The 26,837-nt window shown below is 40.7% G+C and overlaps 4 protein-coding genes and 1 long non-coding RNA gene across 8 annotated transcripts; 3 read left to right on the top strand and 2 right to left on the bottom strand.

The window, feature by feature from the left end:
* The first annotated feature begins 150 nt into the window (after nt 1–150).
* On the top strand, nt 151–6,650 carry LOC131354667 (E3 ubiquitin-protein ligase TRIM35-like). Of its 4 annotated transcripts, none has more exons than XM_058392597.1 (9): nt 151–238; nt 509–676; nt 3,640–3,701; nt 3,798–4,175; nt 4,632–4,727; nt 4,817–5,047; nt 5,169–5,191; nt 5,278–5,396; nt 5,530–6,650. In XM_058392597.1, exons 4-9 carry the CDS (start codon nt 3,849–3,851, stop codon nt 6,078–6,080), a joined length of 1,347 nt encoding a protein of 448 aa, XP_058248580.1. In that variant the 5' UTR covers nt 151–238; nt 509–676; nt 3,640–3,701; nt 3,798–3,848; the 3' UTR covers nt 6,081–6,650. The 4 variants fall into 4 exon arrangements, with proteins under 4 accessions (XP_058248580.1, XP_058248582.1, XP_058248579.1 ...); XM_058392599.1 differs by lacking the exon at nt 151–238 and adding an exon at nt 3,402–3,565 and having other exon boundaries at nt 299–676; XM_058392596.1 differs by lacking the exon at nt 151–238 and having other exon boundaries at nt 299–676.
* Nucleotides 6,651–7,810: 1,160 nt separating this feature from the next.
* Nucleotides 7,811–10,502, bottom strand: LOC131354674 (TLR adapter interacting with SLC15A4 on the lysosome). The gene is made up of 3 exons (XM_058392610.1): nt 9,717–10,502; nt 9,293–9,403; nt 7,811–9,178 (listed from the first exon to the last, which is right to left on the bottom strand). Exon 3 carries the CDS (start codon nt 9,174–9,176, stop codon nt 8,313–8,315), a length of 864 nt encoding a protein of 287 aa, XP_058248593.1. The 5' UTR covers nt 9,177–9,178; nt 9,293–9,403; nt 9,717–10,502; the 3' UTR covers nt 7,811–8,312.
* A 367-nt stretch (nt 10,503–10,869) lies between these two features.
* Nucleotides 10,870–14,269, top strand: LOC131354675 (uncharacterized protein C13orf42). Its single transcript, XM_058392611.1, has 3 exons — nt 10,870–11,381; nt 12,121–12,265; nt 12,482–14,269. Exons 1-3 carry the CDS (start codon nt 11,004–11,006, stop codon nt 12,730–12,732), a joined length of 774 nt encoding a protein of 257 aa, XP_058248594.1. The 5' UTR covers nt 10,870–11,003; the 3' UTR covers nt 12,733–14,269.
* Nucleotides 14,270–14,380: 111 nt separating this feature from the next.
* rnaseh2b (ribonuclease H2, subunit B) lies at nt 14,381–21,879 on the bottom strand. The gene is made up of 11 exons (XM_058392607.1): nt 21,647–21,879; nt 20,590–20,661; nt 20,234–20,341; nt 19,174–19,250; nt 18,383–18,497; nt 18,247–18,311; nt 16,826–16,931; nt 16,655–16,736; nt 16,009–16,054; nt 14,776–14,853; nt 14,381–14,543 (listed from the first exon to the last, which is right to left on the bottom strand). Exons 1-11 carry the CDS (start codon nt 21,708–21,710, stop codon nt 14,436–14,438), a joined length of 921 nt encoding a protein of 306 aa, XP_058248590.1. The 5' UTR covers nt 21,711–21,879; the 3' UTR covers nt 14,381–14,435.
* Nucleotides 21,675–23,001, top strand: LOC131354681 (uncharacterized). Its single transcript, XR_009204777.1, has 3 exons — nt 21,675–21,789; nt 22,387–22,520; nt 22,619–23,001. It is a non-coding gene; the product is annotated as an uncharacterized LOC131354681 (long non-coding RNA).
* Nucleotides 23,002–26,837: the final 3,836 nt, after the last annotated feature.

The raw sequence follows: 26,837 nt of genomic DNA, 5'->3' as shown, positions 1-26,837 counted from the left end.
AATATAATAATAATAATAATTCTACACTATTATCATATGTGTGGTATTTATTGCTCATGTTTCTCAAATTTTATTGCCACATGGCCATAGGTGTGTGTGTGTGTGTGTGTGTGTGTGTGAGAGAGAGACACGGTGGCAGATATGTTTATTTGCCTTAATGTGCTCCAGGAAGTGGAGTTTCTCTCTGATGCCGGAAGTGTACATGTCTAAAGAAGATAAAACACAGTGGTGTGTCGGGGTAGGAAAACAATCTTCAGTTATTTCTCGATTTTTGGAGGTTGTTTTGTAAAATAGTATAAACTATGCTTAAATTTCTCCTATTAATGTGCATAACGGTTGTTATTTATGTGCATAACGGTTGTTATGTTCAAGTTCTTGTCGGTGTGAGCGAGTCCCTGAGAATTGATTGGTTGGTTGGTGACGTCATCCAGAGGGCGTGGTCTTGGGGACAGGTAACTGCAACGGTGTTAATGTCGGAAGAAATCTTCAGTCGTCTCTCTCGTTACAGAAACAGAGTGAAGACGACAAGAAACAGTGTTCCTCTCAGCGCCTGACCCTCACCTCTTCACCTGGAGTGAGAAATTTTTATTAGGACAGTTGCTGAAGTTTTACTGCTGCGGAAACCTCCAGTGGTCTTCCTCCATGATGTCCCTGAGTGTCCGCTGAAGACAGGAAGGTATGTTGATATGGAAATGGTTATAAATACCTGTTTCCCACTGAAGACCTGCACATGACTGACTCTTTAACTCGTAATTACGACTCTAATCATTTTAATACCCGAGTTTCCGAGCTGGTAGAAAACGTAAAGTCTCGGAGGAGAGCGGAGTTTGTGTTCAGGTTTTAGAGCTCTGCTTGTTACAACTTGTTCATCTTGATTTCTGTACATTTACCATCCACCCTGTGTGTGCTGTGTGCTTTTACCCCGAGGCCGGGAACTGAGCGATGTTTGTTATGGTGTTGAAATAAACGGAAAATGAAAAACAAAATCGTGTGAATGGACCTGCAGTCCTCCATGTTTCATGTTATTTCCGTCAACAGAGCATGAGAACAGGATCTACTCTCAACTCCTACTGAAAAAGTAGAGGGTAATGTAATTCCGGGTTCACGTGAAGGCATTAAATGTGTATTTAAAGCACAGCTACTGGTTATTTGTCATTGTGTGTTATTTGTCTACACTATATTGCCAAAAGTTTTGGGACACCCCTCCACATCATTGAGTTCAGATGTTGTTTTTCAGCGTTTGGGCTCGACCCCTTAGTTCCAGTGAAAGGAACTCTTAATGCTTCAGCTTCATACCAAGACATTTTGGACAATTTCATGCTGTTTGTGGGAACAATTTGGGGATGACCCCTTCCTGTTCCAACATGACTGCACACCAGTGCACAAAGCAAGGTCCATAAAGACATGAGTTTGGTGTGGAGGAACTTGACTGACCTGCACACAGTCCTGACCTCAACCCCATAGAACACCTTTGGGATGAATTAGAGCGGAGACTGCGAGCCAGGCCTTCTCGTCCAACATCAGTGCCTGACCTCACAAATGTGCTTCTAGAGGAATGGTCAAAAATTCCCATAAACACACTCCTAAACCTTGTGGAAAGCCTTCCCAGAAGAGTTGAAGCTTTTATAGCTGCAAAGGGCGGGACAACTCCATATTACATTGATGTGCATGTAAAGGCAGATGTCCCAATACTTTTGGCAATATAGAGTGTATTTCAGAATCATTCGTTCCCTTCTTCTAACCACCTTCTCATTTTATGAAGGACACAGTTCATCTACATCAGATTTCCATGTCCTTGTTACTCTGTGTAGGTCTGCACTTTTCCCATGTACACTGTTTCCTTCCCAATTGACACACGTTGTACAGAAGCGTTTGAATATACCATCTTTCTGATTTACCTTTCAAAGGTCATTTCATATATCATTTATCTTGACTGGTTTCCTTATTCCTCAACTGGACAGATTAATGTAATAATTCGATTCTTTGAGGTGACCAGAATAGACATTAGTGCATTTTATTTTCCTGGTAAATAATAAAGCTGTAGATCTTTTTTTTTTTTTTTTTTTAAGTTCAGCTTTTAAATATTGTTTAAAACATCATAATCTGTAATATCTTTGTATAGAGAAGGTGAGTGTTGGAAGTTAGTTCTGGATGAAACCCAGGAGATGGATGTGAATCCAAACACCTCAGGTTCCTCGGAAGCTAATCTATACTCTCTACTTTGTTAAATAATAATAAACAAATGCAAAGATTATAAATATAGATATAAGTTTTTATATATATATATATATATATATATATATATATATATATATATATATATATATATATATATATATATACACACTATATTGCCAAAAGTATTCGCTCACCTGCCTTGACTCGCATATGAACTTAAGTGACATCCCATTCCTAATCCATAGGGTTCAATATGACGTCGGTCCACCCTTTGCAGCTACAACAGCTTCAACTCTTCTGGGAAGGCTGTCCACAAGGTTTAGGAGTGTGTTTATGGGAATTTTTGACCATTCTTCCAGAAGCGCATTTGTGAGGTCACACACTGATGTTGGACGAGAAGGCCTGGCTCTCAGTCTCCGCTCTAATTCATTCCAAAGGTGTTCTATCGGGTTGAGGTGAGGACTCTGTGCAGGCCAGTCAAGTTCATCCACCCCAGACTCTGTCATCCATGTCTTTATGGACCTTGCTTTGGTCACTGGTGCACAGTCATGTTGGAAGAGGAAGGGGCCAGCTCCAAACTGTTCCCACAAAGTTGGGAGCATGGAATTGTCCAAAATGTCTTGGTATGCTGAAGCATTCAGAGTTCCTTTCACTGGAACTAAGGGGCCAAGCCCAGCTCCTGAAAAACAACCCCACACCATAATCCCCCCTCCACCAAACTTTACACTTGGCACAATGCAGTCAGACAAGTACCGTTCTCCTGGCAACCGCCAAACCCAGACTCGTCCATCAGATTGCCAGATGGAGAAGCGCGATTCGTCACTCCAGAGAACGCGTCTCCACTGCTCTAGAGTCCAGTGGCGGCGTGCTTTACACCACTGCATCCGACGCTTTGCATTGCACTTGGTGATGTATGGCTTGGATGCAGCTGCTCGGCCATGGAAACCCATTCCATGAAGCTCTCTGCACACTGTTCTTGAGCTAATCTGAAGGCCACATGAAGTTTGGAGGTCTGTAGCGATTGACTCTGCAGAAAGTTGGCGACCTCTTCGCACTATGCGCCTCAGCATCCGCTGACCCCGCTCCGTCAGTTTACGTGGCCTACCACTTCGTGGCTGAGTTGCTGTCGTTCCCAAACACTTCCACGTTCTTATAATACAGCTGACAGTTGACTGTGGAATGTTTAGGAGCGAGGAAATTTCACGTCTGGATTTGTTGCACAGGTGGCATCCTATCACAGTTCCACGCTGGAATTCACTGAGCTCCTGAGAGCGACCCATTCTTTCACAAATGTTTGTAAAAAACAGTCTGCATGCCTAGGTGCTTGATTTTATACACCTGTGGCCATGGAAGTGATTGGAACACCTGATTCTGATTATTTGGATGGGTGAGCGAATACTTTTGGCAATATAGTGTATATATAAAGCTTTGTATGGGGTCTAACAGGTTTCTTCTCTAAAGCTCTGCCTGAGAGTCTGAGACGACTGCAGTCCTTCACAACCAGCCTGCAGGGTTCTGCTCTGGTGAGTTTAGCGTTCAGATTTTATATTATTATGCATTGTGTTTTCACTTCAGTGTTATGACAGGAAGTATTTATTAGAGTGTGATTACTTTCCCAGAAACCAACTATAATTCATCCAGACTGGAGCAGATAACACCTTGCAAACAAAATGGCGTCTAAGTGTTTAGAGGAGGAATTATCCTGTCCTGTTTGCCATGACATCTTCAAGGATCCTGTTGTTCTACACTGCAGTCACAGTTTGTGTAGAGTGTGTGTGGAGAAGTGCTGGGACACCAAAGGATCCAGAGAATGTCCTCTTTGTAGGATGAAGTCACCTACTTCTGATCTTCCTTCAAGTCTAGTCATAAAGAACATGTGTGAAACTTTCCTACAGGAGAGAAATCAGAGCTCTTCATCAGGGTCTGGAACAGTCTGCAGTCTGCACAGTGAGGAACTCAAACCCTTCTGTCTGGACTATCAACAGCCGGTGTGTGAGGTGTGTCAGACTTCAAGAAAACACAAAGACCACAAACTCTGCTCCATTGATGAGGCAGTAAAAGACTGTAACAAATCTAAAAAACATTACATATACAGGCATATCTATAGATTTTACTCTTTGATGAAAAGTAGAAGATAACAGTGCGCACATAATATATTTTATATATATTATATTTTATATATTTTATATATAATATATGATATATTTTACTCTTAAAGTAAAACAAAACATACCCAAGAACAATCCCTCTGGTGAAGTCCATAAGTCTAGAAGTTCTGATTTTGAAAATATTTACCACTGCATCCTTTATTACTCTTTTTGGTTACATTGTTCTGAATCTCAGTGTTAGCTGGAATTATGCAACCTAAGCATTTCCATGTTTAGTGATGAGAAGAGGTATTCATGTAAATATCTGAAACACGGAGTCTCCATGCAGTGTGTTAACTGTTCCAGGAGGAGCTCAGAACTGAACTAAAGCTCCTGCAGGAGAAACTGAAGATCTTTAAAGACTGTAAACTGAACTGGAATCAGACTGCAGAACATATAAAGGTTACAATCAATAACATGGTTTTGATAGAATTATATTCTCCATCATTGTAAAATCAGTTCTATTTCATGTGATTTCCTCTTCACTGCAGATTCAGGCCCAACAAACAGAGCGTCAGATTAAGGAGCAGTTTGAGAAGCTTCACCAGTTTCTACGAGATGAAGAGGCAGTCAGGATCGCTGCACTGAGAGAGGAAGAGGAGCAGAAGAGTCAGATGATGAAGGAGAAGATTGAGAAGCTGAGTAGAGACATATCATCCCTTTCAGACACAATCAGAGCCATAGAAAAGGAGATGAGAGCTGAGGACGTCCTGTTCTTACAAGTGAGGATCATTTAGTCAGTATTTATACTGTGAGAAATTATTTCCATCATCACAAATGTCACATTTCAGTGGTGTAAAAATGTCCATCATAACCACTGATATGTGCTTTGTTGTTTTCCAGAACTACAAGGCCACAGTGAAAAGGTGAGTGATGTGGTTCCTGTCTCTCTGCTTCTCTGTGTTTCTGAATCCAAAGCCACAGCAACACTGACTCCTGAATGTTTTTGCAGAGCCCAGTGCACACTGCAGCATCCAGAGGAGCTTTCAGGAGCACTGATTCATGTGGCACAACATCTGGCCAACCTGAAGTTCAGAGTCTGGGAGAAGATGCAGGACACTGTCCAGTACAGTAAGAGATTTTTTTCTCCCTTTTGGTGTTTGTGTGATCTTTAAACATAAACAGAAAACACCAGGCTACAAATATACTCAGCACATGAAAATTTTGAAGAAGTGTGTGTGTGTGTGTGTGTGTGTGTTTTCAGCACCTGTAACTCTGGACCCTAACACTGCTCATCCAAAACTCATTGTATCTGATGATCTGACCAGTGTGAGACGCAGTGTTGAGAAACAGAAAGTTCCTGATAATCCTGACAGATTTGATGAACAGGAGTGTGTACTGGGCTCTGAGGGCTTTAACTCAGGAACACACTGCTGGGATGTTGATGTTGGAGACTGTGCACACTGGTTAGTGGGTGTGATGACAAAATCTGCTCAGATGAAGGGGGAGATAACCTCCAGAAGTGGAATCTGGGGTATGTGGTATAAGACCGGTAAATATGCAGCACTTTGTAAAGCACAGTCATCCTCTCTCCCCTCACTAGAACAGAAACTCCAGAGGATCAGAGTGAAACTGGACTGGGACAGAGGAAAGCTGTCATTCTCTGACCCTCTCACTAACACACACATACACACTTTCACACACACATTTACTGAGAAATTACTGCCATTTTTATCAAACAAGTATAAAGAGACATCTTTGAAGATCCTCCCAGTTCAGTGCTCTGTGAGTCAGTTAGAGCTGCATCAGAAATAAAGTACTATAATTATAAAGTGAATATCATCTATTTATGAAAGCTTGTCTTTGTTCAGACTGTTTATATTCTTTCAGTCATGTTTGTTTTGTTGTGTCAACAATTATAATTCGGTTGTTAATAATACAGACCTGTAATGAACAGGATAAAAAAAACTGTGGGTTATATTAGATTTCAGCACTACTGAAGTAAACTTAACTTCTTGGCTGATTTTTGGTAGAGTTGATATATTTTTTTAACTTAGGATTTTATTGCTCAAAAAACTGCTCAGTGTGACACCAGTGCACTGAAATACAGCTATTAAAATTACATATATAATGTAATAGCTATTAAAAGCATTATTATTATTAGTAGTAGTAGTAGTAATAGTAGTAAAAGAGGAGCAGTGTAAAATGTACATAAGGCATTTATCTGTCTTTTTTAACGATCCTTACGGGTATAACGATACACTCAGGTTATGATTTCAATTCAATTCTCACAATTTTTTGTTTCAAGAAATATTGTGATGTAATTTTTTATTTTTTTTTATTATTATTTCTGTATCAAACAATGTAAAACAATGTGCATTTTTGTATAAAACTGAAAAATAAATAAATAATAATTGCTATGTAAACAAGATGTCCAATTAATATTACATTTATTGTTTATTTAGTGTGTCTGTGCATGCAGTTAAAACGTACAGCATACAGACAGCTCTGAATGATAACGATGAACACGCATTATAGATAATATATGGTTTACACAACCCTGCTGTGACACAAAGAAAAGGCTTTTCATCCCATCAGGATTTCTTTATTGCTCAGGTAATTGATTGTGTTGAAAACTGCTGTTTATCTCTACTTCGTCCCAGAAAATACACTACACAGCCAAAAGTTTGGGGCACCCCTCCAAATCATTAAATTCACATGGATGAGGTAGTTTGGTGTGGAGGAACTTGACTGGCTTGCACACCTTGAGTCCTGACCTCAACCAAACAGAACACCCTCAGGATGAATTAGAGCAGAGACTTGAAAGCCAGGCCAAAACTGGAACGTCTGCCTTTACATGCACATGAATGTAATATGGAGTTGTCCTGCCCTTTGCAGCTATAACAGCTTCAACTCTTCTGGAAAGGCTTTCCACAAGGTTTAGGAGTGTGTTTATGGGAATTTTTGACCATTCCACTAGAAGCACATTTGTGAGGTCAGACACTGATATTGGATGAGAAGGTCTGGCTCGCAGTCTCTGCTCTAATTCATCCTGAAGGTGTTCTATGGAGTTGAGGTCAGGACTCAGTCAAGTTCCTCCACACCAAACTCACTCATCCATGTCTTTATGGACCTTGCTTTGTGCACTGGTGTGCAGTCATGTTGGAACAGGAAGGGGTCATCCCCAAACTGTTCCCACAAAGAGCATGAAATTGTCCAAAATGTCTTGGTATGAAGCTGAAGCATTAAGAGTTCCTTTCACTGGAACTAAGTGGCCGAGCCCAAGCACTGAAAAACAACACCTGAACTCAATGATGTGGAGGAGTGTCCCAAAACTTTTGGCAGTATAGCGTATTATGCTACACTATTTTGCAGAAGCAGAAGTAATAAGTATAAAGAATAATCTACATGCTTGTAAAATACTGATTTAGTTATGCAGATGAAATCTGTTGAGTTATATTTTAGTCATAAAGGAGTGAATGTGTTAAAAAAAACTTGAAATGTGTGGAATGATTAGTAGAGACAGACCAGGTGAGAGTGTAAAGAATTTTAATCCAAAAGAAGTAGTAAATAAAAACAGAATCAGAAAACTGTAGTTTTAAAACAAACATGGACAAATCCAGACATGATGCTGCTAGGCTAGTTTGGAGAAAGAAGTGGCTTTAACAAGCGTTAATGTGTCTATGAACTGTTCAGCTAAATTCATTCATGGACTTGACCCAGGAACATACTCTGAACACCATTCCAGTCCACCACACTGCAAGTTCAGCAAAATTATGGAACTAAATTATTTTCATAAACAGCTATGACTGAAATTAGACTGCATTTTTATCCTCCTGACTTACAAAGTAAATGTCTTCATCTGTGTAGCATTTTGCATAAACATTCTGATTCCCATTTCTTTCAGCTTTTTCCTGTTTTAACATCAGAAACATTTTTTTTTTCTTTTTAAAAAGTTAGCATTAAAATACACGCAACATCACACTTTTGGTTTTTCTATTTTATACAGTAAATACATGACTGAAAGGTATTTTTCTCATTCTAGCTCTACAACTTCCCATCATGGTCTTTCTCCCGCTCTGCCTCTCCCGCTTGTTCTCTCTGTGCATTTGACCTGGTCTGGGTGGAGATCTGCAGCAGCGGTGTACTGATCTCACTGGACTGCTGGCTACTGGTGGCCCTCAGCAGGCAGCTGAGAAGTATCTCTTTGACCTGCCCCGTCTCCAGGTTGTGCTCTCGGCTCAGCTGTAGCATGACCTGCTCTAGCTCGGACTCCATGATGTTGCCCTCGGTCATGTACTCTGTGTACAGCTCAAGCACCTTTTTCTCCAGGTAGCCGTTCAGCTCCGAGTTAGAAAGTGGACGACCATCCTGCAGCAGAGACAGACGTTCACGCACACTGCCCTCTCTCCAGCGTCGGGAACTCCTGTATTCAGGGAGCAGAGGAGGGAGAAGGGAGGGGGGAGGAACATCCTTGGAAAGCAGGAAGGGCCCGGGGTGCAGGTCCTGTGAGGAACTGCCTTCCAGATTACCTAAACCAGGACTCAGAGGTAACACCTGGCCTCCAGCAATGTACAAATCGTTGTAGTGCTGGCAGATGCTGTGGCAGTTAGAGGGCACCAGGAAAGCCTCTGTTCCTGGAGATGGAGCTCGGCCAGGGATGCCCACGTGCGGAGAGAGATTTCGGCAATCCAGTGGCGCCGTAGAAAGAGGCTGAGACTCACCATGCTGGGACCGAAGTTCTCGAGAAGAGTTGCTGGAAGAGCAATGAACGGGAACTTGAATTTGAGTGGACTGGTTGCTGGTTAGTGGAGGAGTTTTAGGAGTAGTGACCGAGTGGCAAGTGGGAGGATCCACACACTCAGATTTAGGGCAAAATATCATATGCCACAACCTGCTTTCACACAGCATCCCTACTCAACAGTACACACACACACACAAAGAAAATCCAAACACAATGATTAGCCAACATAACAAAAGTGTAACACATTAATTATACACGTAATATGACATTCGATGAACCTCACCCGTTGTTGCGATGATAAAGCTTAGATAATGGTGTGTATGACTGCAGTGTGTCTTCCTTGATTCGGTGACAGTGAGAGGTAAAGTGAAACTATTACTCCGTCTCTGTAGGTCTTATACAAAGCCACATGAGGAAGTGAAAAGATCATTAATGGATTCAGAAAGTGTGTATCACGCAATCTTTTTAGATTTATAAAAGCACAAACATCTATACAGAATCTATGTTTAATTCTTCACATCTTGACATATTAGCTGGAAATGTAGAACTTCATAACAAAGTGAATTTGTGGTGTTGAGCTTTGGCAGTCTAGCGTTAGAAGAATCGGCAAGTCTTTATGTATTACAGAGATATTCAGATGTAAATGAAGTTAAAAATAAAAGTTGGATCAAGATTTACTCGTGTCTATTCCTTAGGAGTTTTTGTACCTGTTGTATTCGCACTCACAAAGACACATGTATTACACAGCTGTCTGCAAGAGGAAGAGATGAATTTCAGTTTCCTAGGAAATAAAACAAAACAGGTTTCTCAGTATTTCAGTCAGAAAATATTCCCCAATCTTGCACCTGAAGATGTACGGTCATTTGTGGTTCTCTGTAACAGGCATGCGAATGTAAGGGCATGGACCAATGACCAGTTAGAACACTTTCAGCTAAAATATTATGGAGCCTGTCTGGTTTTAGCAGCAGAAACAAACGTACTGTGACGGCCCTTCTCCTGATATAAATGTACAGATCTATGCCTGAGAGGAATGGCACAGTTTTAAACACAATTGTGGTCACGACAAATATGGATCTGATGAAATACTGGCTCAAACATGCATGCCACGATCGGAGTCCCAGAGTCCTCCTCCATTCTGATGTGAACACTTCCGGAAGCTCTTGACCTGGAGCTACATGATTTTTTTTTTTTGCATTGCAACGTGACCAGCTGATTAGATAAATGCATGAAAGTGCAAGTGTACAGGCATTCCTAATAAAGTGGACAGTGAGTGGACAGAAATAGGGTATCTATGACTTTTGCACAGTAATAAATTGTACAATAGGTTCAAGGATGCATTACATTACATCCATTCTTTTTGGAGATTTCTAATCATGTTTGATGGAATAGCTGGTCACATCAGGCCGGGCACGTTCCATCTTTCGGACACGGGATGTCCCTCTCTCTCTATCGCGTGCGCTCACCTGCTGGTGGTCAGCATGTGAAGAGTCTCTGACCCACACTCAGAGAATGGTAATGAGACCAAGTTTACAAGAGAGACAGAAACAGTCCTGACCTGCTTTCATTCAAGACCTAAACAACAACCAGCCCAAAGAACTTCTTTTTACACCTGGGTTTTATAATCTAGTCCTTTATATCATCTAGACCAGGTCAGTCTCGGGCCCAAGTGGACACTCTTAGTGTCTTTTCCTCAGTGCGGTGATGAACGTTGTCTGTGTAATGAAGGTCAGTAGCACCTGAGTGTCTGTCTGTAGCCCAATACGCGTGTCGCTGATTCATTATTAAAGTTTGGTTTAGAGTTACGGACCCGTTGCCATGGCTACGTTTCACAGCAAACGTTTAGGCTTTTTAATCCGCGTGCGTTTACTACCGTCCGAGGACAGCTCTGCTGATTATATCCACGTTACAGGCTCGTGAGCACTTAGGGATATGGACGCGGATTGCGAGCCGGATCGTTATAATCTGATGATGACTTTCTCGGTGTGTTTGCTGTGATGTTCAAGAAAATCAACGCGGTTTTCCGGCCGAACCGCGGCCCTAGCGCGCGGCAGGACTACCACAGCGCGTGCACGGTGAAGCTCGTGCGCAGCGCCTCCATGCTCGCGGTGGGAGAGAGAAGTCGCGCGCAGAGGGACTCGACGCTGAAGCGCAGCGCGAGCGCCGTTAGTGTTCAGTCCAGCACGGCGCTATACTACTACCACAGCCGAGAGGAGCGCGTGTGGCTCTACTATCAGAACCGGGAGTGTCTGGAGTATCTGCAGGAGCTGGTGGCGCTCAGGAGACGCTACACCAAGAGCGTGAACGACCTGAAGCACGGCGACCGGCCAGAGCAGTCCTCGAGCAAGAAGAAGCCTGCACCTCAGCCTCCACAGGTGAGGAAATATATACACTACTGGACCGGATCAGAATAACAAGGGGCTTGTGATTTTTTATTTACATATATATTTAAGAAGGAAGTTAATTAATAACAAAGTAACTGAGGGTCACTTATTATTGCTTTCTCATAGCATTGGTCATTTTAGCTAAACTGGTTTAATCCAAACCTCCTGAACTCACAAGAAGTAGGGCCGGACATAATGTCACTCTGGCCCAATGTGCAATGAAAAGATTTGTGGCTCCAGGTAATAGCCAGAATATTACTGGACACTCTGATAAATAACACACACTAGTGCAGAAAAGAATATTCATACCGCTGTAGTGAGGGGCACGTGACATTTATTTGATTAGCTGGCTGCTCAAATCCGAATAATTCAAAATATCAAAAACAGCTCATGGCTTAAACATGTTATGTTGTTCCACCACTTAAAAGACTCAGAAAGTTTCCTGACCGTTGTTGGTCCTGGAGAACCCCTGTTCTGCACAGATTAGTGTTTCCCTGAAGTTAGAAAGCAGGAGAAACACTAAACTGTGCAGGATTCGGGGGCACATCACCATCAAAGATGGTCCATTCATGAGATTTGTACACAAGACACACTGGACATATGGTTCTGCCATAAACCAAGTGCATATGATGCAGAGGTGCTTAAATGTAGGAATGCACATAGAGTTCGATTGTGTGTATAACAGTATAACGCCATACTAATACAGCATCTTTTCCCAAATATTACAAAGCATGAACGTCCACAGCCATCTGCCCCACCAGTCCCCAGTGAGGAGGACACCTTGCAGTTTTTTGATGCTGTTATCGCCAGCTGTGACTCGGAGCGCACCAGAAAACCACATGTGGACGACGGCCATGCAGATGTAGACTTTATCGGTACGTCAAGAGAACATTTGACATTTGTTATTCTATTCTATCGACCGGTGAACACGCATCCCATTTGAACTATATAAAACATATAGAGACATGTCATTATACAAATTAGAACATTTTAAAAGCGTATGTAAGGTGGCTAATTCGATTTTTTTTCTACTGAATTCACTTTGTTCAGTTATTTCATCATTTTCATGTCTTCATTGTGCCTCTCCACAGTGGCGACAAGTACGAGTCAGCATGACCTCCATTCTAACTGGATGCTGCGAGACCCTCGGCGGATCTGCACGGATGAGTCTCGGCTGAAGCGGGCAGAGCCGGGGTCAGACGAAAACGCTTGGAGGAAGGCGGCAGGTGGGACCACGAGCAGTGTGAGACGGCTACAGAGAAACCCCATCCACCTGCCCAAAGTGGTAGAAAGTGCCTTGCAGACCCTGCGCTTCAAACCCAAGCTTAAGAAGAAAGACTAGCACGCAACATGAACTGAAAATGACTTCTAAGGAGCCGAGCTGATTCACGATGACGGACTGTTACAATGGACACACCATTCAGAGATTTCAGTTTAGTTTTAGACAAAAGTCGAAAGAGTTCTGTAGTGGAAAGCCACACAGGTATGAAGACTCTGCAATGGCCGGTCGAGTGATTCATCTGAAGCTGATATATGAATTAGATCTAGAGACATCCACGAGGAAGCAGACGGAAAATGATCAAATGAATGGATTTAGTGCATCAGTGGCACTATCGAAAGACAGAAAGTCCTGCCTGGGGAGGCTAGAATATTAAGCATACAGACTTCCAGTTTGAAGAACAGTCTTCGACGGTGCTCAGAGCTGTTGAGTCATGTGTTGAGGAACATGGACTTGAGCATAGTAAAGTAATATTGAGGTACTGAAGCTCCCTCACTGACCAGCTTCATCAATAATCCACAGCAGATCAGAGTCTCTGTTTAAGGAGTTTTCAACAGCACCAGGGCATGTCCAAGAGACTATAGATGGAAAAAAAACCCACCTCTGTTCAAAGAGTCACCTGGCCCGAGTAATAAGACTCTCTCCTACTCAACAAACTTCAATTAGAGATTTGTTTACGGGAGATCAGATTAAATCACTCAGCTGCTCAGCACTGATCCTTCAGGCCATTTCTCAACTGCTTTAGGGCTAATAGATATGAAACCCGAATGTCTCAGCCACTCACAAGCTCCTTTGTATGAACTCGTGTTAGCCTGGACCCTTAAAAGAGAAGACATTTGGGAATGCAGAGTAAATTCTGCTTGTTGAAATGAAATTTGATTCAGATTTTAAAAGTGCCTTTTATATTCTAGAACTGTTTTTATAAGTAAACAGAAGAAGCCTCAGTTTCTTGTTAAAAAGATGTTTAAAACATGTCCAAAATATTCTGTTATTTAGAAATAATACTAATAATTACATTGATAATACTGGTTCTGGTTGTTTTTAAATAAGCCACTATGAGGAACATGCACTTTCTTTTTCTGAGGAAAGAGGAAACAAAACAAACAGACCATGAAAACGTCATATTAAAAGCACATGGCAGGTTGTTTACCACAAAACTAATAACTGAATAATTCAGGAAGTAGTTCTGTAGTGTTGAATAAAGGCTTTGGTGTCCATGTTATTGATGGGGTTTATATACACATTACTACCCATGAGCATTGAAAGAGATTTGATACAAGATACCACACACAGAACTGTTAGGAGATTAGGAACTTGATTTTATAATCTTTAAGCACCATTAACCATCATTCTTATACCTTTACACCTTTCCCGTGTCTTATCTATCTGTAACCATTTACCTAAAGTGTACTTGGACCGGTTTCCCTCATTTACACATTCATCCAATCATCTATAATCATTTCCTGAACAAAGTTCATCAAGATATTAGAGTAAAATGACACTGTAGGAGTGATACTCATGGACAACACCATGGCGATATGTCAGTGCTTAAATGTTAAAAACCTACACTGAAAAAGGCAAGTGGCACTCAGAAAAAAGGGAAATAAATGGGTCTTGTGGGAAAACTGGGAAAAATACTAAGCCAGGAGGTAACGGATACTTTAAATGTATGCTGAATGAATAAGTGACAAAGTACATGTCATTTTTTTTTACTTTATTAACAAAAATATACACATATGCAGCATCATATAGACACAAACACACACTCACTTCTCCTGCTTGACCTTAGGACTAAAGAATGAAGACATGCTCTTCATGCCAGTTTTGTCCACTTTAGCAAGTGTTTTCTGAGCAGCTGTCATCTTCTTAGGAGGCTATGAGAAAAAACATTAACATTTAATTTACTTTCCGTTTGCGCTCTCTCTCTCTCTCTCTCTCCCTCCCACACACACACACAATTTGCATTCAAACAATAAATGTGGAACAAAAAAACCCCCTGCAGCCACACCTCGTTGAAAGACAGAAAGGCAGACGGTTGCTACAGGCAGGTTAATGAAGGGCAAAAAGGCAAAAGCCTGTTATGCTTGGGTTTATGTTCTCACTCACTTTTCGGGCGAAGTCGGCTCGGTTGAACTTGGTGTAGTCCTCCTCTGCCTCCACTGGGATATCTGACAATTTTCTTTTCTGTTCAACAGAAAACAGCAACCACACCATTACCACATCTTGTCTATCTGCTACTTACACAACAAGGCAGAAGGTCTGAAAGTCACTGTCAGCTCCACATCTGTTTATGATCCAGGAAAAGGAGCATCTAAGATTTGCTACGTCTTAAAATGAGAAGTGATCCATCTCACAAACAACTACTTCCTGCTCATTGGAATATCAATGACTTCCAGACTACGTTGCCAGTGAATGTAGTCAAATCTGCATTGTTAGAGCAACACCACCACACAATATTCCACAACTAAACTACGACCAACATTATGCAGACACCCATGTGCTCTGATGCCAAACTGATGCCAAAGTTGAAAGCACACAATTGTATGTCTTTTGTATTTGACTTTGGATACCAGTTTCCCTTCACTGGAACTAAAGGGCTTCCAACAACGCCCCAGTCACAGAGAGAAGGCATGATTTGCCAGGGTAGGACTGAAAGAAATCAAATCACTTGAAAAAGAGTCCTGACCTGAAACCTACTGAACATATTTGGGATGAACTGGACCTCCCACTGCATGACCAAACTCACTAATGCTCTTATGAATGAATGAACAAATCCACAACCAAAATCTGGTGAAAATCCTTCCCATATTATAACAAAACAGGGTATTACAACAGCAAAAAAGCATATTTTTGATCAGTATCTAAAATACGTTTACATTTAAACAGTGATCTGGAAATTAGATACTGAACGTTTTCTTTTCTGTGGTTCATTTTTACATTCTAATACTGTTTATTTCCAGTTTTAAATCAGAAAAATAAATAAATAAATAAATCCCAGATTCTCAATGTCATATCAGACTTTGGGACCCCACTCCATCTGTGGAGAGGTCAGATGTCCACAAACTTTCTCCACATAGTCCATGTTTCTGGCCATTCTGCATGCTAAATCTAATTAAATGAACCCCAAGGAGAATACACCAGCAAAGCATTAGGCATAAAGAAAACAGCTACAGGTGAAGCATTAGGTGATTTGCTCTACAATAACAGCAGATATTTCACAGGAAGTAACAGCAGAAACAAACAGCACCGTGAACTGTTATGAGTCAGTATAAGATGCGTTAGAGCACACCAGCATTAAGTTAAACAAACAGAAGTTCTGCAGAAGTCCATCTGGGTTACCTTGGAAGGAGGCTCCACTTCTTTAGGGCTGGATATTTCAGGTAACCTTTTAAATGAAGTAAATATGGTGAAAAATCACACACAAAAGCAAAATAAAATTGGTTAAGAATAAAACAATGACAAGCACAGTATGTAGTAATACCAATAGCCATGGAAAATGTACCATTCAGTTAATTTGTGTCGAGAAATGTGCCTTCTGCTCAGTACCATCACACAATATCATAATTCTTTAGATAAAGTCAGTTTTCTGAAACTTCTTTTTTTGAAACATCACCTCACTAGGTCTGTAACTTGAAACTCTGTATTTAGTATTTTTTTTTTTTGCTGTATTTTGTTAAATTGTGTTATATTTTATTTGTTATATTTTTGTACCCTTAAATTTGGGTATTTAGTATTTTTTTAGTATTTTTGTTATATTCTTTCTTATTTTATCTATTACCTATGCTTGTGGATACTGCTGGAAACTGTAAATTTCCCTTTGGGATGAATAAAGTATCTCTCTCTCTCTATCTGTCTGTCTATTCAGTACCTATATAAAACACATCTGCTAAATTCCATCCATGCCAAAATTAATATTAGATTAGACTACTACCGTTAATAATGTACTGTCAATCTATGTAATGTGTGTGTGTGTGTGTATACTTACTGAAGATGCTTGTGCAGATCTTTGCTCAGCTCTTCACTGATATATTCTGAGATAAGTCCGTGAGCGTAACGCAAATAATCTTCTGCAAAAATAATTCACAATATCATAAATAAACACCACACACACACACAAGATTCATTACAGGCAGACGTTTCACTCCATCTAACTGACCTTCAGTCACATCTGTCTCCTGTTTAACTCGCACATAAGTGGTGGACTTCACTCCTCCTCCTACAGAAATGTCGCTTTTTTTAAGCGCACTCACTGTGTTCAAAACCTGAAAGAACAAAATATGACAAAATAAATCTTTTTTTTTTTTTTGTCTATAGCAAAGTTTTTGCTTCATATGAAATTTAGGGGTGGGGCCTACAGTGCAGTTACAAACCACTAAAATTTGTTGCTCTCTTAGTGTAATATTACTGTGTAGTGTGTTTAAACTCGCTATTTAAACTCTCCATTTAAACAGATTTTGCTGTTACTGCTAGCAGCAGTAGAAACAGTACAAACTGTATGGCTAAACATACACTGGTCAGCCATTAGCATTGTGAGCAGTGACAGGTGAAGTGAATAAGACTGATGATCTCATCATGGCACCTGTTAGTGGGTGGGATATATTAGGCAGCAAGTGAACATTTTGTCCTCAATGTTGATGTGTTTAGAAGCAGGAAAAATGGGCAGGAGTAAGGATTAGAGTGAGTTTGATGAAGGGCCAAATTGTGATGGCTAGACCACTGGATCATAGCATCTCCAAAACTGCAGCTCTTGTGGGGTGTTCCCAGTCTGCAGTGGTCATCTATCAAAAGTGGTCCAAGGAAGGAACAGTGGTGACCCAGTGACAGGGTCATATGTGACCAAGGCTCATTGATGCATGTGGGGAGTGAAGGCTGGCCCGTGTGTTCCGATCCAACAGAGTTTCATGGAAACGGTATTTCCTGATGGCTGTGGTCTCTTTCAGCAGGATAATGCACTGTGCCACAAAGCAAAAATGGTTCAGGAATGGTTTGATGAGCACAACAACCAGTTTGAGGTGTTGACTTGGCCCCCAAATTCCCCAGATCTCAATCCAATCCAGCATCTGTGGGATGTACTGGACAAAAAAGTCCAATCCATGGAGGCCCCTCCTCACAACTTACAGGACTTAAAGGATCTGCTGCTAACATCTTGGTGCCAGATACCACAACACACCTTCAGGGATCTAGTGGAGTCCATGCCTTGATGGATCAGGGAGGTTTTGGCAGCAAAAATGGACCAACACAGTATTAGACAGGTGATCATAATGTTATGGCTGACCGATGTAAATCCTCTCAGTTTCCTGTTCATCTTGTAAACTGTTTTTTGGTTGAAAAAATGTTAATCATTATTAATGTTGCAAGCCTCTTCTATATCTGCGTATGCCATTTTGCATTGTTGTTTAAAGGTACTGAGATTAATATTCATTCCATTAAGTGTGTGGTTTGGGTTGGTACCACCGCTGACAAAGTTTGTTCCAGTAACATCCCAGTATAGCAAATGCAGGCTTGTGCTACTGAGCTATTCAGTAGTCATTACACACATTAGACTGGTCTCATGTTATTTAAGTCTTGTACACACACCTTTTTCTTCAGCCAGTCCACAGTCTTCTCTTGGCTATATCTGTGGAATTTCTGACTGCCCACCACTACAACAGAAACACAAATTTAGCATAACAATAATAATGCATGTGTTGTCTGCACATGCACACATACCCACCTTTCTCATCCGCCACATGATGCAGTGTGTCCAGAGCCTGTGAGCATTTCAGCAGTCTTGTGCACCCTGGGTAATCCTCATCCATGACCATCTGCTGCAGTGGCTGAAACTTCCCCTGTGGACAACATTACTGCTTCATAAACACTTATTCTGTTTGTATAAAAACATCATTATGTACTGCAGCACATTTCTGCTGAGCAGAACAGTAACAAATGTATGTATAAATGCAGTTCCATGATGTTGTTTTCATATTTTGAATGTATTTCTTTTAATATTATAGACCAATTAAACATACAGGATGGGGGTCCTTCCTGGATAGCACACATCTATTTAACAATACAAATAGCACATTTTCAGTAGCTGCAAATAAAAGCTTTCATTTACTTATACAGTGTATTACTGTATAATATACTACATAATACAAGCAGTATTGAACATGTATACACACATCTCACTGCTGGTAGTTGATGATGGATGCTCACATAATTTAAAAGTTGCTTAATAAGTAAAGATGTATGACTGCTGGTCCGGATTAAGTATCTCTAAGAAGAATGTTCATTTAACATTTAGTGAATATAGACTCCACATCAGGACCTAACACAGAGGTGAAAGCTGTTCTTTTAACATTTCCATTATCAGTAACCTGATTAGATGAGTCTTTTTGTCTAATTTTCTTGTAAAGATGGTTCCCATCATTAAACAGATATCTAATCCCAGTCTATACCTGTTGTAGTATAGTTGCTATAACACAAACAGTACTATTTTTATAATAACACTCTGAACCGGTTTACCTCCACTGCACTGCTCTGCAGGTACGGCAACAACATAAACAGTGGATCCATAGGAGTCACATACAGCAGCCTGCCATCTACAAAAACCATAAATACATTCACACACTCAAGATGTACAAGTCAAATGTAGTTGATGTGAATCAAAACAAGCTCTAGACATGCATACACCATATACACCGACCAGGCATAACATTATGACCACCTGCCTAATAATGTGTTGGTCCCCCTTTTGCTGCTAAAACAGCCATGACCCATCATGCACTGTGCATTCTGACACATTTCTATCAAAACCAGCATTACCTTAGCAATCTGAGCAACAGTAGCTCATGTGTTGGATCGGATCACACGGGCCAGCCTTCGCTCCCCACGAGCATCAATGAGCCTTGGCCGTCCATGACCCTGTCGCCGGTGTTCCTTCCTTGGACCACTTTGATAGATACTGACCACTGCAGACTGGGAACACCCCACAAGAGCTGCAGTTTTGGAGATGCTCTGATCCAGTGGTCTAGCCATCACAATTTGGCCCTTGTCAAACTCGCTCTAATCCTTACACTTATCCATTTTTCCTGCTTCTAACACATCAGCTTTGAGGACAAAATATTCACTTGCTGCCTAATATATCCCACCCACTAACAGGTGCCATGATGAGGAGATCATCAATCTTATTCACTTCACCTCTCAGTGCTCGCAATGTTATGGCTGATCGGTGTAAGCTAGTTACAATTGTTTAAATGTAATATTAAACATTTTCAAGCTCTTCCACTGAAAAGCAAAACTCCTAATGCAAAAATGTCAGTATACATTATTTAATAGAGCAGTGTTTGATTGTATTTATATAAACTAGAAAACAGAGTTGCTTGGGAGTTCAGGTAACCCAGACCCAGGAGGAGCAAACAGTCCTGACTAATGAACAGTCTGACACTTACAATGATGTGCACACAAATCCTGCATCCCAGTGCATTACATTATTCTAGACTTGACTTAACACTTCCAGTTCAAAAAATACCATTAGTTACAGAATCTGATCAAATTCATTCATAATCATACTATGCATTCTCACCTCTTTGGACTGTTTGGTCAATAAACCAAGAGTGGAAATCTTCAACAAATGCCTTCACCTCATACAGCCGCACATCTCCGCTACTGAACAGGTACTGGGAAGCAGCACCTAATGTACAGAACAGAGAGCTATTAGTTATATTAATTCAGGGGTTATCCACATCAGGCCTGAGGACCCACTGCTTTTATTTTACATTACACTTTCCGACTAAAACACTCCGTTACCGCTTTAGACTTTCAGTCGGTGGATCAGATCGTTCGGAGTAGGAAACTTAAAGCAGTGGCTCCACAGGACTGAACCCCGATCTAGCCGGATGGTCACCATGAGTAATACAGTAACAAGACTTTGTTAAAAACCTGTAGCGGGATTCCTGAGTCTGATGAATGTTGGGTCACCATCATGTATCTTTGTCTTGTCCAGGGCAGAATCTGTTCAGAACAATATAACTGGTTGAAATGCACTGAATAAACTACAGGCAAAGAAAAAAAAAGAGACGAGAATAAGAATAATGATAATTAAATCAGGACTGCTGCCAAACAACTACAGCAACTCAGTAAAAGAGAATTTAAGGTAAGTACACGCTACCATCACCCGTATAACAATATGTAAGGATTGGATAAACACACAGTGACTCGCGGTGATGGGCAACATCTGGTGACCTGAGCAACAGTGACCAGATGTAGGTGTGTCCAGAGGCACAACAAAACTGATCAGTTTTCATTAGAAACATGTGCTTGTCCGAAATTTATTTAGTAACAAAACTGATTGGCTTCTGCAATCAACATCACCCTTGGCAAACTATGTCTTGCCTTGTTTTGTGTGCAGGAGCACTGCCATGATGAAAGATGTCTTATTATTCCGGTGGAAGGAAACTGTCATGAGGGACATCCTATACAATAGTCTGCTTCCATCTTTGTGGAAGAACCACATACGAATGATATTCGGGTGTCCACATACTTTTGGTCATCACTGTTCGTTTCAACAGAAAACTTGTTTAATGTGTTTCAGGGTGCTTAGGTTTTACAAGCTTCCACTGTATATATGTAAGACATTTCAGTGATCTGATCCACTTGTTAAAGTGCTGGATGTTTATTGTTCTCATCAGTACTGTTTAGTTTCCTCAAAGTGGATCAACTCCACCGGAATGCTCACTTTTTCCTCACTCTTTCAACTAAATAACGTACACGACATAGCTGCATGACTCAGGGCTTATAACGCGTCATGAACACAGTGAAGATCAGGATGTTAGCATTTTCATTAGCGAAGAGTCTGTTGCTAGGAGTCACATAAAGGGGCATTAGCGCCAGTGATGAAGGCCGCTTCACTTACAGCGCCTTAAAACACTCAACTTCATACGGTGAAACGTATATATATGATATGTATCTATATATACTTTGATTATTTTTGTCATACCTGCAGCGATGACAACCCAGCTGTCATTACTGGTGTGTACCGAGCGCTTCTTTTTGGTTGTCATTTGCAGGAGTTTGTGAAAAGAGCTGCTGCCTCACGCGAAAATGGCGCCACTCGTTCATTTCTCTACAACGTGCTAAGGGGTAAGCACGATTTGCGAAAAAGGCTTTTCCCGCACATAGTTAGTGCACCTTTCAAGAAACATTGCTCGTCACAATGCTTCAAATCGACAAAGAAATGTTAGATTCTTGATATGATTAATCTATGCACACAATGTTTTACACAAAACCTTTTTGTGTGTGTGACTCCCCCCCAAAATGGTACGTTCCAAATCGGGCTCGGGCGCGAGGAGCTTCTGTTGCAGGCGCGTCTTCTTCACGGGAAGAGCAGCGCTTATCATATAACGACTATTAATTATTATCTTATTAATATCACTGTTTAAGGATGAAAAGATCATAAAATTGTAGTGCTTCGGGTTATTATGCGTGAAATTCTGATCCATTGTTACAGTATCATACGATTTCTGAAAGCTCAATAATTGGCATTGATTTACATAGCAGATTCGATTAATTTAAGTAATGATCAATCATGTATTTCTACTTATCTATCGTCCAATCACCGCTACAGAAAATACAGTAACCAAACACCAAAGTAGTACTTATTGATTTGTTGACAAACTAAATACACTCTTCTTTGTTTTGTGCATGTTTAGATTTACGCATTTCCGTCATTTCCACTAGATGGCGCCAAAGACTTAAGAACTGTTTTCAGAACCATCCTGCATTAACTAAAGTGGCTCTGCAAGTATTAGTACCTTTGAAGAATATCTACTAGACCGAGTACTGCTACGGAGTAAGTTTCATATACTAAAAAGGTAACTAATAAGAATGAAAGAAATAGTTTATAGTTATTTATTAAAAACGTTTGGTCCTAGGCCAGAACATTATACAAAATCTTTCTCTTTCTTTCAAGGTTACAGGACGAAGACATCTGGGGCTGTAGAGGAACGCTTCATTCTACTCAAAAAGTCACCCAGGCCAAAATGCATTCATAAATTTATCTTCTAGACCTGTGTGCCTTTACATTTGTTGTGATCTGGAACAATGGTAGTGTTATTCAGGTCAGATTTTGGTCTGATGGTCAGGGCATGAGGAGGCTGAGACCCTTCAGATGAGTAGGAAGCCGTCATGATCTAACAAAGCAGAAACAAATGAATGCATGATAGAACATCAAATAAAACATGTTTTATTTTGTTGAAACTAAAAGAGAAATTAGTCAAAAAGGAACAACAATGCTGCAGTATAAGCAGGTAATATGTATAATTAAAGTATTCGTATGTGTATTCATTTGTTCATTTTCATAAAGCACTGAAGTGTATGGTGAGCATCAAATTTATCTTTCCATTTACTTTCTGAACCAAACACGAGTGACCGGAAACCAAACGATGCATCGACTGCAAAGCAGAGTGCAAGTGTGATGTCATCATATATATAGACTCTGAGTTCTTGGGATTTTACAGAAACCTCCTTGGCACACCACAGGAATGGTAAAACTTCTCAGATCATCAGGGAGGAATTCCCACAGCTGGGATATGACAATCCTAGACCTACTCACACACACGCTATGTGATTGTGGTTCTGTGAACTTCCAGGGATGGTGAATATCACCTGGTTATTTTCGTGTGCACGCATGCATGCTATGACCATCAATGATTTGACACAATTTGACTGAATGGGTTTGATTTCATGCTCCTTAACCACCAGGGCTGGTGAGAATCACACGGAAAACCGATACCATGATGTCATGGAGTAGCATTTCACAAAAGAGTCGCAGCATTCCAGTTCGCCAGTGGACTGATGTGATGACCTGCCACAGGGGAGCACTTTATGTTCTATGGCACAGGAACAGTTGACCTGATGGTCAAACTTCTTCTGCCCAGACCAAATAGTGCCATTTGGCATGTTTTGTGCAAAACACTCAGCAGGTTCCTCTTAATGGAATGCTGTAAGGTCAGTAAATCAGGTCAATGATTCATGAAAGTAGGTGACATGACTGCAGAAACCCAGGGCACTCTAGAGTTGTCGTGTCATAGGTTAGTGGTTAAGGTGTTGGACTACTGATCAGTAGGTTGTGAGCTTGAATCCTCAGGTCCACCATGCTGCCACTGATGTGCCCCTGAGCAAGGCCCTTAATCCTCAACTGCTTAGTTGTATAAAACTGGATCAAATGTAAGTTGCTGTGGATAAGGCCATCTGCAAAAAGCCTGGAATGTAAATGTCATCTTTTGACCCAGGGCAGTGGTGTCCAGTCTTTTCAAGAAAGGGCTGGTGTGGGTGCAGGTTTTCATTCCCACAAAACAGAAGTCACACCTGAGTCTATTAAAATATGAGATTAACTAATTAAAAAGGTGGGATCGGGTTTGGCTCCTGCTTGATTAGAATGAAACCCTCCACCCACATTGGCCCTTTGCAGCTAAGACTGGACACCCCTGACCAAGGAGATACAACCCTTTGTTCTGGACCACAGATTGCATCTCTGTTCAGAAGGGAACTTTTTTTGGGCAGTGAATTTGACTTGCTTCTGAGCTCTGAAATGTTTGAGTGCTTGCAGTGGAAGTGAAGTTTGTACCTCTGTAACAGGAAGCTTCTGGGAGACTGTGAGTCATTAGACTTCAATCTAATGAAGCCAAAATCAAGCTGGTAAGGAATTGTAAAAGTAGGAAATTGCTGTGAAGGGGTAAAAGGAGATGATGGAAGTCTATTGGCAGCTTTCAGGAGACCTGTAGCTCTGACTGTATACACAAGCTGTTTTGCAGATAACTCAGCCACAGTCTGATATGTATGAGTCAAATAGAAGAAAGGGACTGACCGCAACATGCCAACAATATTTATATCAAATAGTACATCATGTGTTCATTTTCTGACCTTTGCCAAAAGATCTTATTTTTCTTGTTTCATTCCCTGGCTGTGAGCATGTGCATGAAAAGCAGCATAGTGAATAGGGACAAATCATCATTCTTTAAGATGAGGTAGTGATGAAATATAAAGGAGATCTGATGTGTTTGGGGTGTGTTTGTGTTGTGGGTTTGCTGGGGGTGGGTGGTGGAGAGGTGGTTTTCTGATGATGTCATTCCTGATGATATCATCATCTGGACCGTCGCCAAGGGACCCTAATAAGATGAATTTCCTTCACTGTTACCAAGTCTGTTTTCATTTTCAGATATTCAGATCAGATACTGCTACAAAAAGAGACATGCTGTGTCAGGGGTTTGACTCCAGCTGCACTTACTCTTCCAGACATGCAAAACATTCTCATCCATATCATCATCAGCAGCAGCAGCAGGACTAACACCACCATCCAAAAGGTGTTATTAAAACCATCCAAGCTTGTTCATGGAGAACTACACATAATGCTTGTCTGAAAGGAAAGAATGATATTTTAATACTGTAGAGCACACAGTGGTACTGCTTTGTATCAGAGCCACACTTCCACCCACACACATGCAAAATTAGGCAAACACACGCACACTGACCAACATGTACATAATCCTGAGACCAAGCACCAGCAGTAGACTAGACACTGAAAACTCATGTGGAAGTAACGAACCTATAATTACCCACAGCAGTGATTTCTGCGACAATATTTTATGTTACAGTGTCTGTAATAACAGGCTTGTGATCACGAACATTGGGAAGGATGTCACTTAAAAACTTTTTGCTCACTTGCTTGTTGAATATTGTGTATTGTGTCACTTAGAGAACAGAGAGAGAGAGAGAGAGAGGTGGTCCAGGAGCACTGATGGAGCTTTAGGATGCACGGTCAACTTTTCATCCTCCTTCAATTGTCGGCTAAAACATTGCTATATTGCGGCTGTCCAGCTGAGTATGATTTTCACTCTGAACGAGTTAAACACTGTGTAAACTGACCGACAGGTAGGCTAATCCTAAAATAGCCCTGTGAGATGATTTCATGACAGCGCATTGTGCTGCTTCTGGGTCGTCTGAGCAATTATAGCAAGAAAATATCATGAATTATCATAATATATCATAATATAAATAAATGTATGATTTTGACTCAGTCGATGCATGTGCGGTGTTTTATTCACCTGGTGAATAAAAAGTTCAGTTTTTTGAATGAGTTCAGATTTCGTGTGTTTAGGTCTGACTGAAAGTTTCAAGATCTTATATCGAGAAAACGTGACATATTACACGTGACCTGGATGTGTTTAATCAGACTGCCCAAAGACTTACATTTCGTTAGAATAAACTTTTAAAATCTAATTTTCTCGTATTTTCAAATGCTTTAAAGTTAGGAAAAACTTCCATCTTATTAATGGTAATGCGTGAACAAATTACAGGTCAACTTTTTGGTGATTAACAACTTTCTTTCTTTCTTTCTTTCTTTCTTTCTTTCTTTCTTTCTTTGAAACAGTCAGTTAAGTCCAACTTTTTTTCTTTTTTTTTAAAAAAAGGTCCTCTACAAAAATCATTAAATAAACCTATAGTCCGTGCAGGTAATCGGCTTTTTCGCGTATTTAAAGGGACACATAGGAAGCGTCTGTGGAAAATGGCGAGCCCATCACCTCAGCTGTGTCAACAACTTCATGGCCCGGCTTTGTGTTTCTCCTGCACAAATAGCCAAATGAACCCGAGAGCCTAGTGTCCGCTACAGTAAAACACTATTTAATGCAGTACTTTAGTTTCCAATCATACTAAAGAATTAGACTAGACCAAGAGCCCAGTAGAAAACACCTCAGAACCGAAACTCTTGTGTAGTTTACACACAGACACGAGCTTGAAACGCAAACATCTAGTCTGAGGTTTGTTATAGAATATATATCCCCATGTATCTCATACGATCGTCTTAAAATAAAAAAATGTACAGTTAACAGGAAGTTACCTATGGCTTAGTCCAAATCATCATCATCATCACAAATCATACCATTATAGTCTTCACTAGTTATCTCTGTGCTCCTGTAAGAATGTGACCAGGTGAAAAGGGACACAGAAGGACTCATTTATATCTCACAATTACAGTGATAGACCCAGGTTAGATAATTCCAACGCAACGTGAAACAATTCCAGTACATACCCGAGAAAAGACTAAACTTTGGTTCCATTTGAAAGAAAACTAGGCTGAAATAAATGAATCTGATAGTAAAATGCTGTATAAAAAATGACTCTGGGTCTCC

Source organism: Hemibagrus wyckioides, linkage group LG06, assembly GCF_019097595.1.
Source record: "Hemibagrus wyckioides isolate EC202008001 linkage group LG06, SWU_Hwy_1.0, whole genome shotgun sequence".
Taxonomy (NCBI): domain Eukaryota; kingdom Metazoa; phylum Chordata; class Actinopteri; order Siluriformes; family Bagridae; genus Hemibagrus; species Hemibagrus wyckioides.
This window is presented reverse-complemented; position numbering and strand designations above follow the sequence as displayed.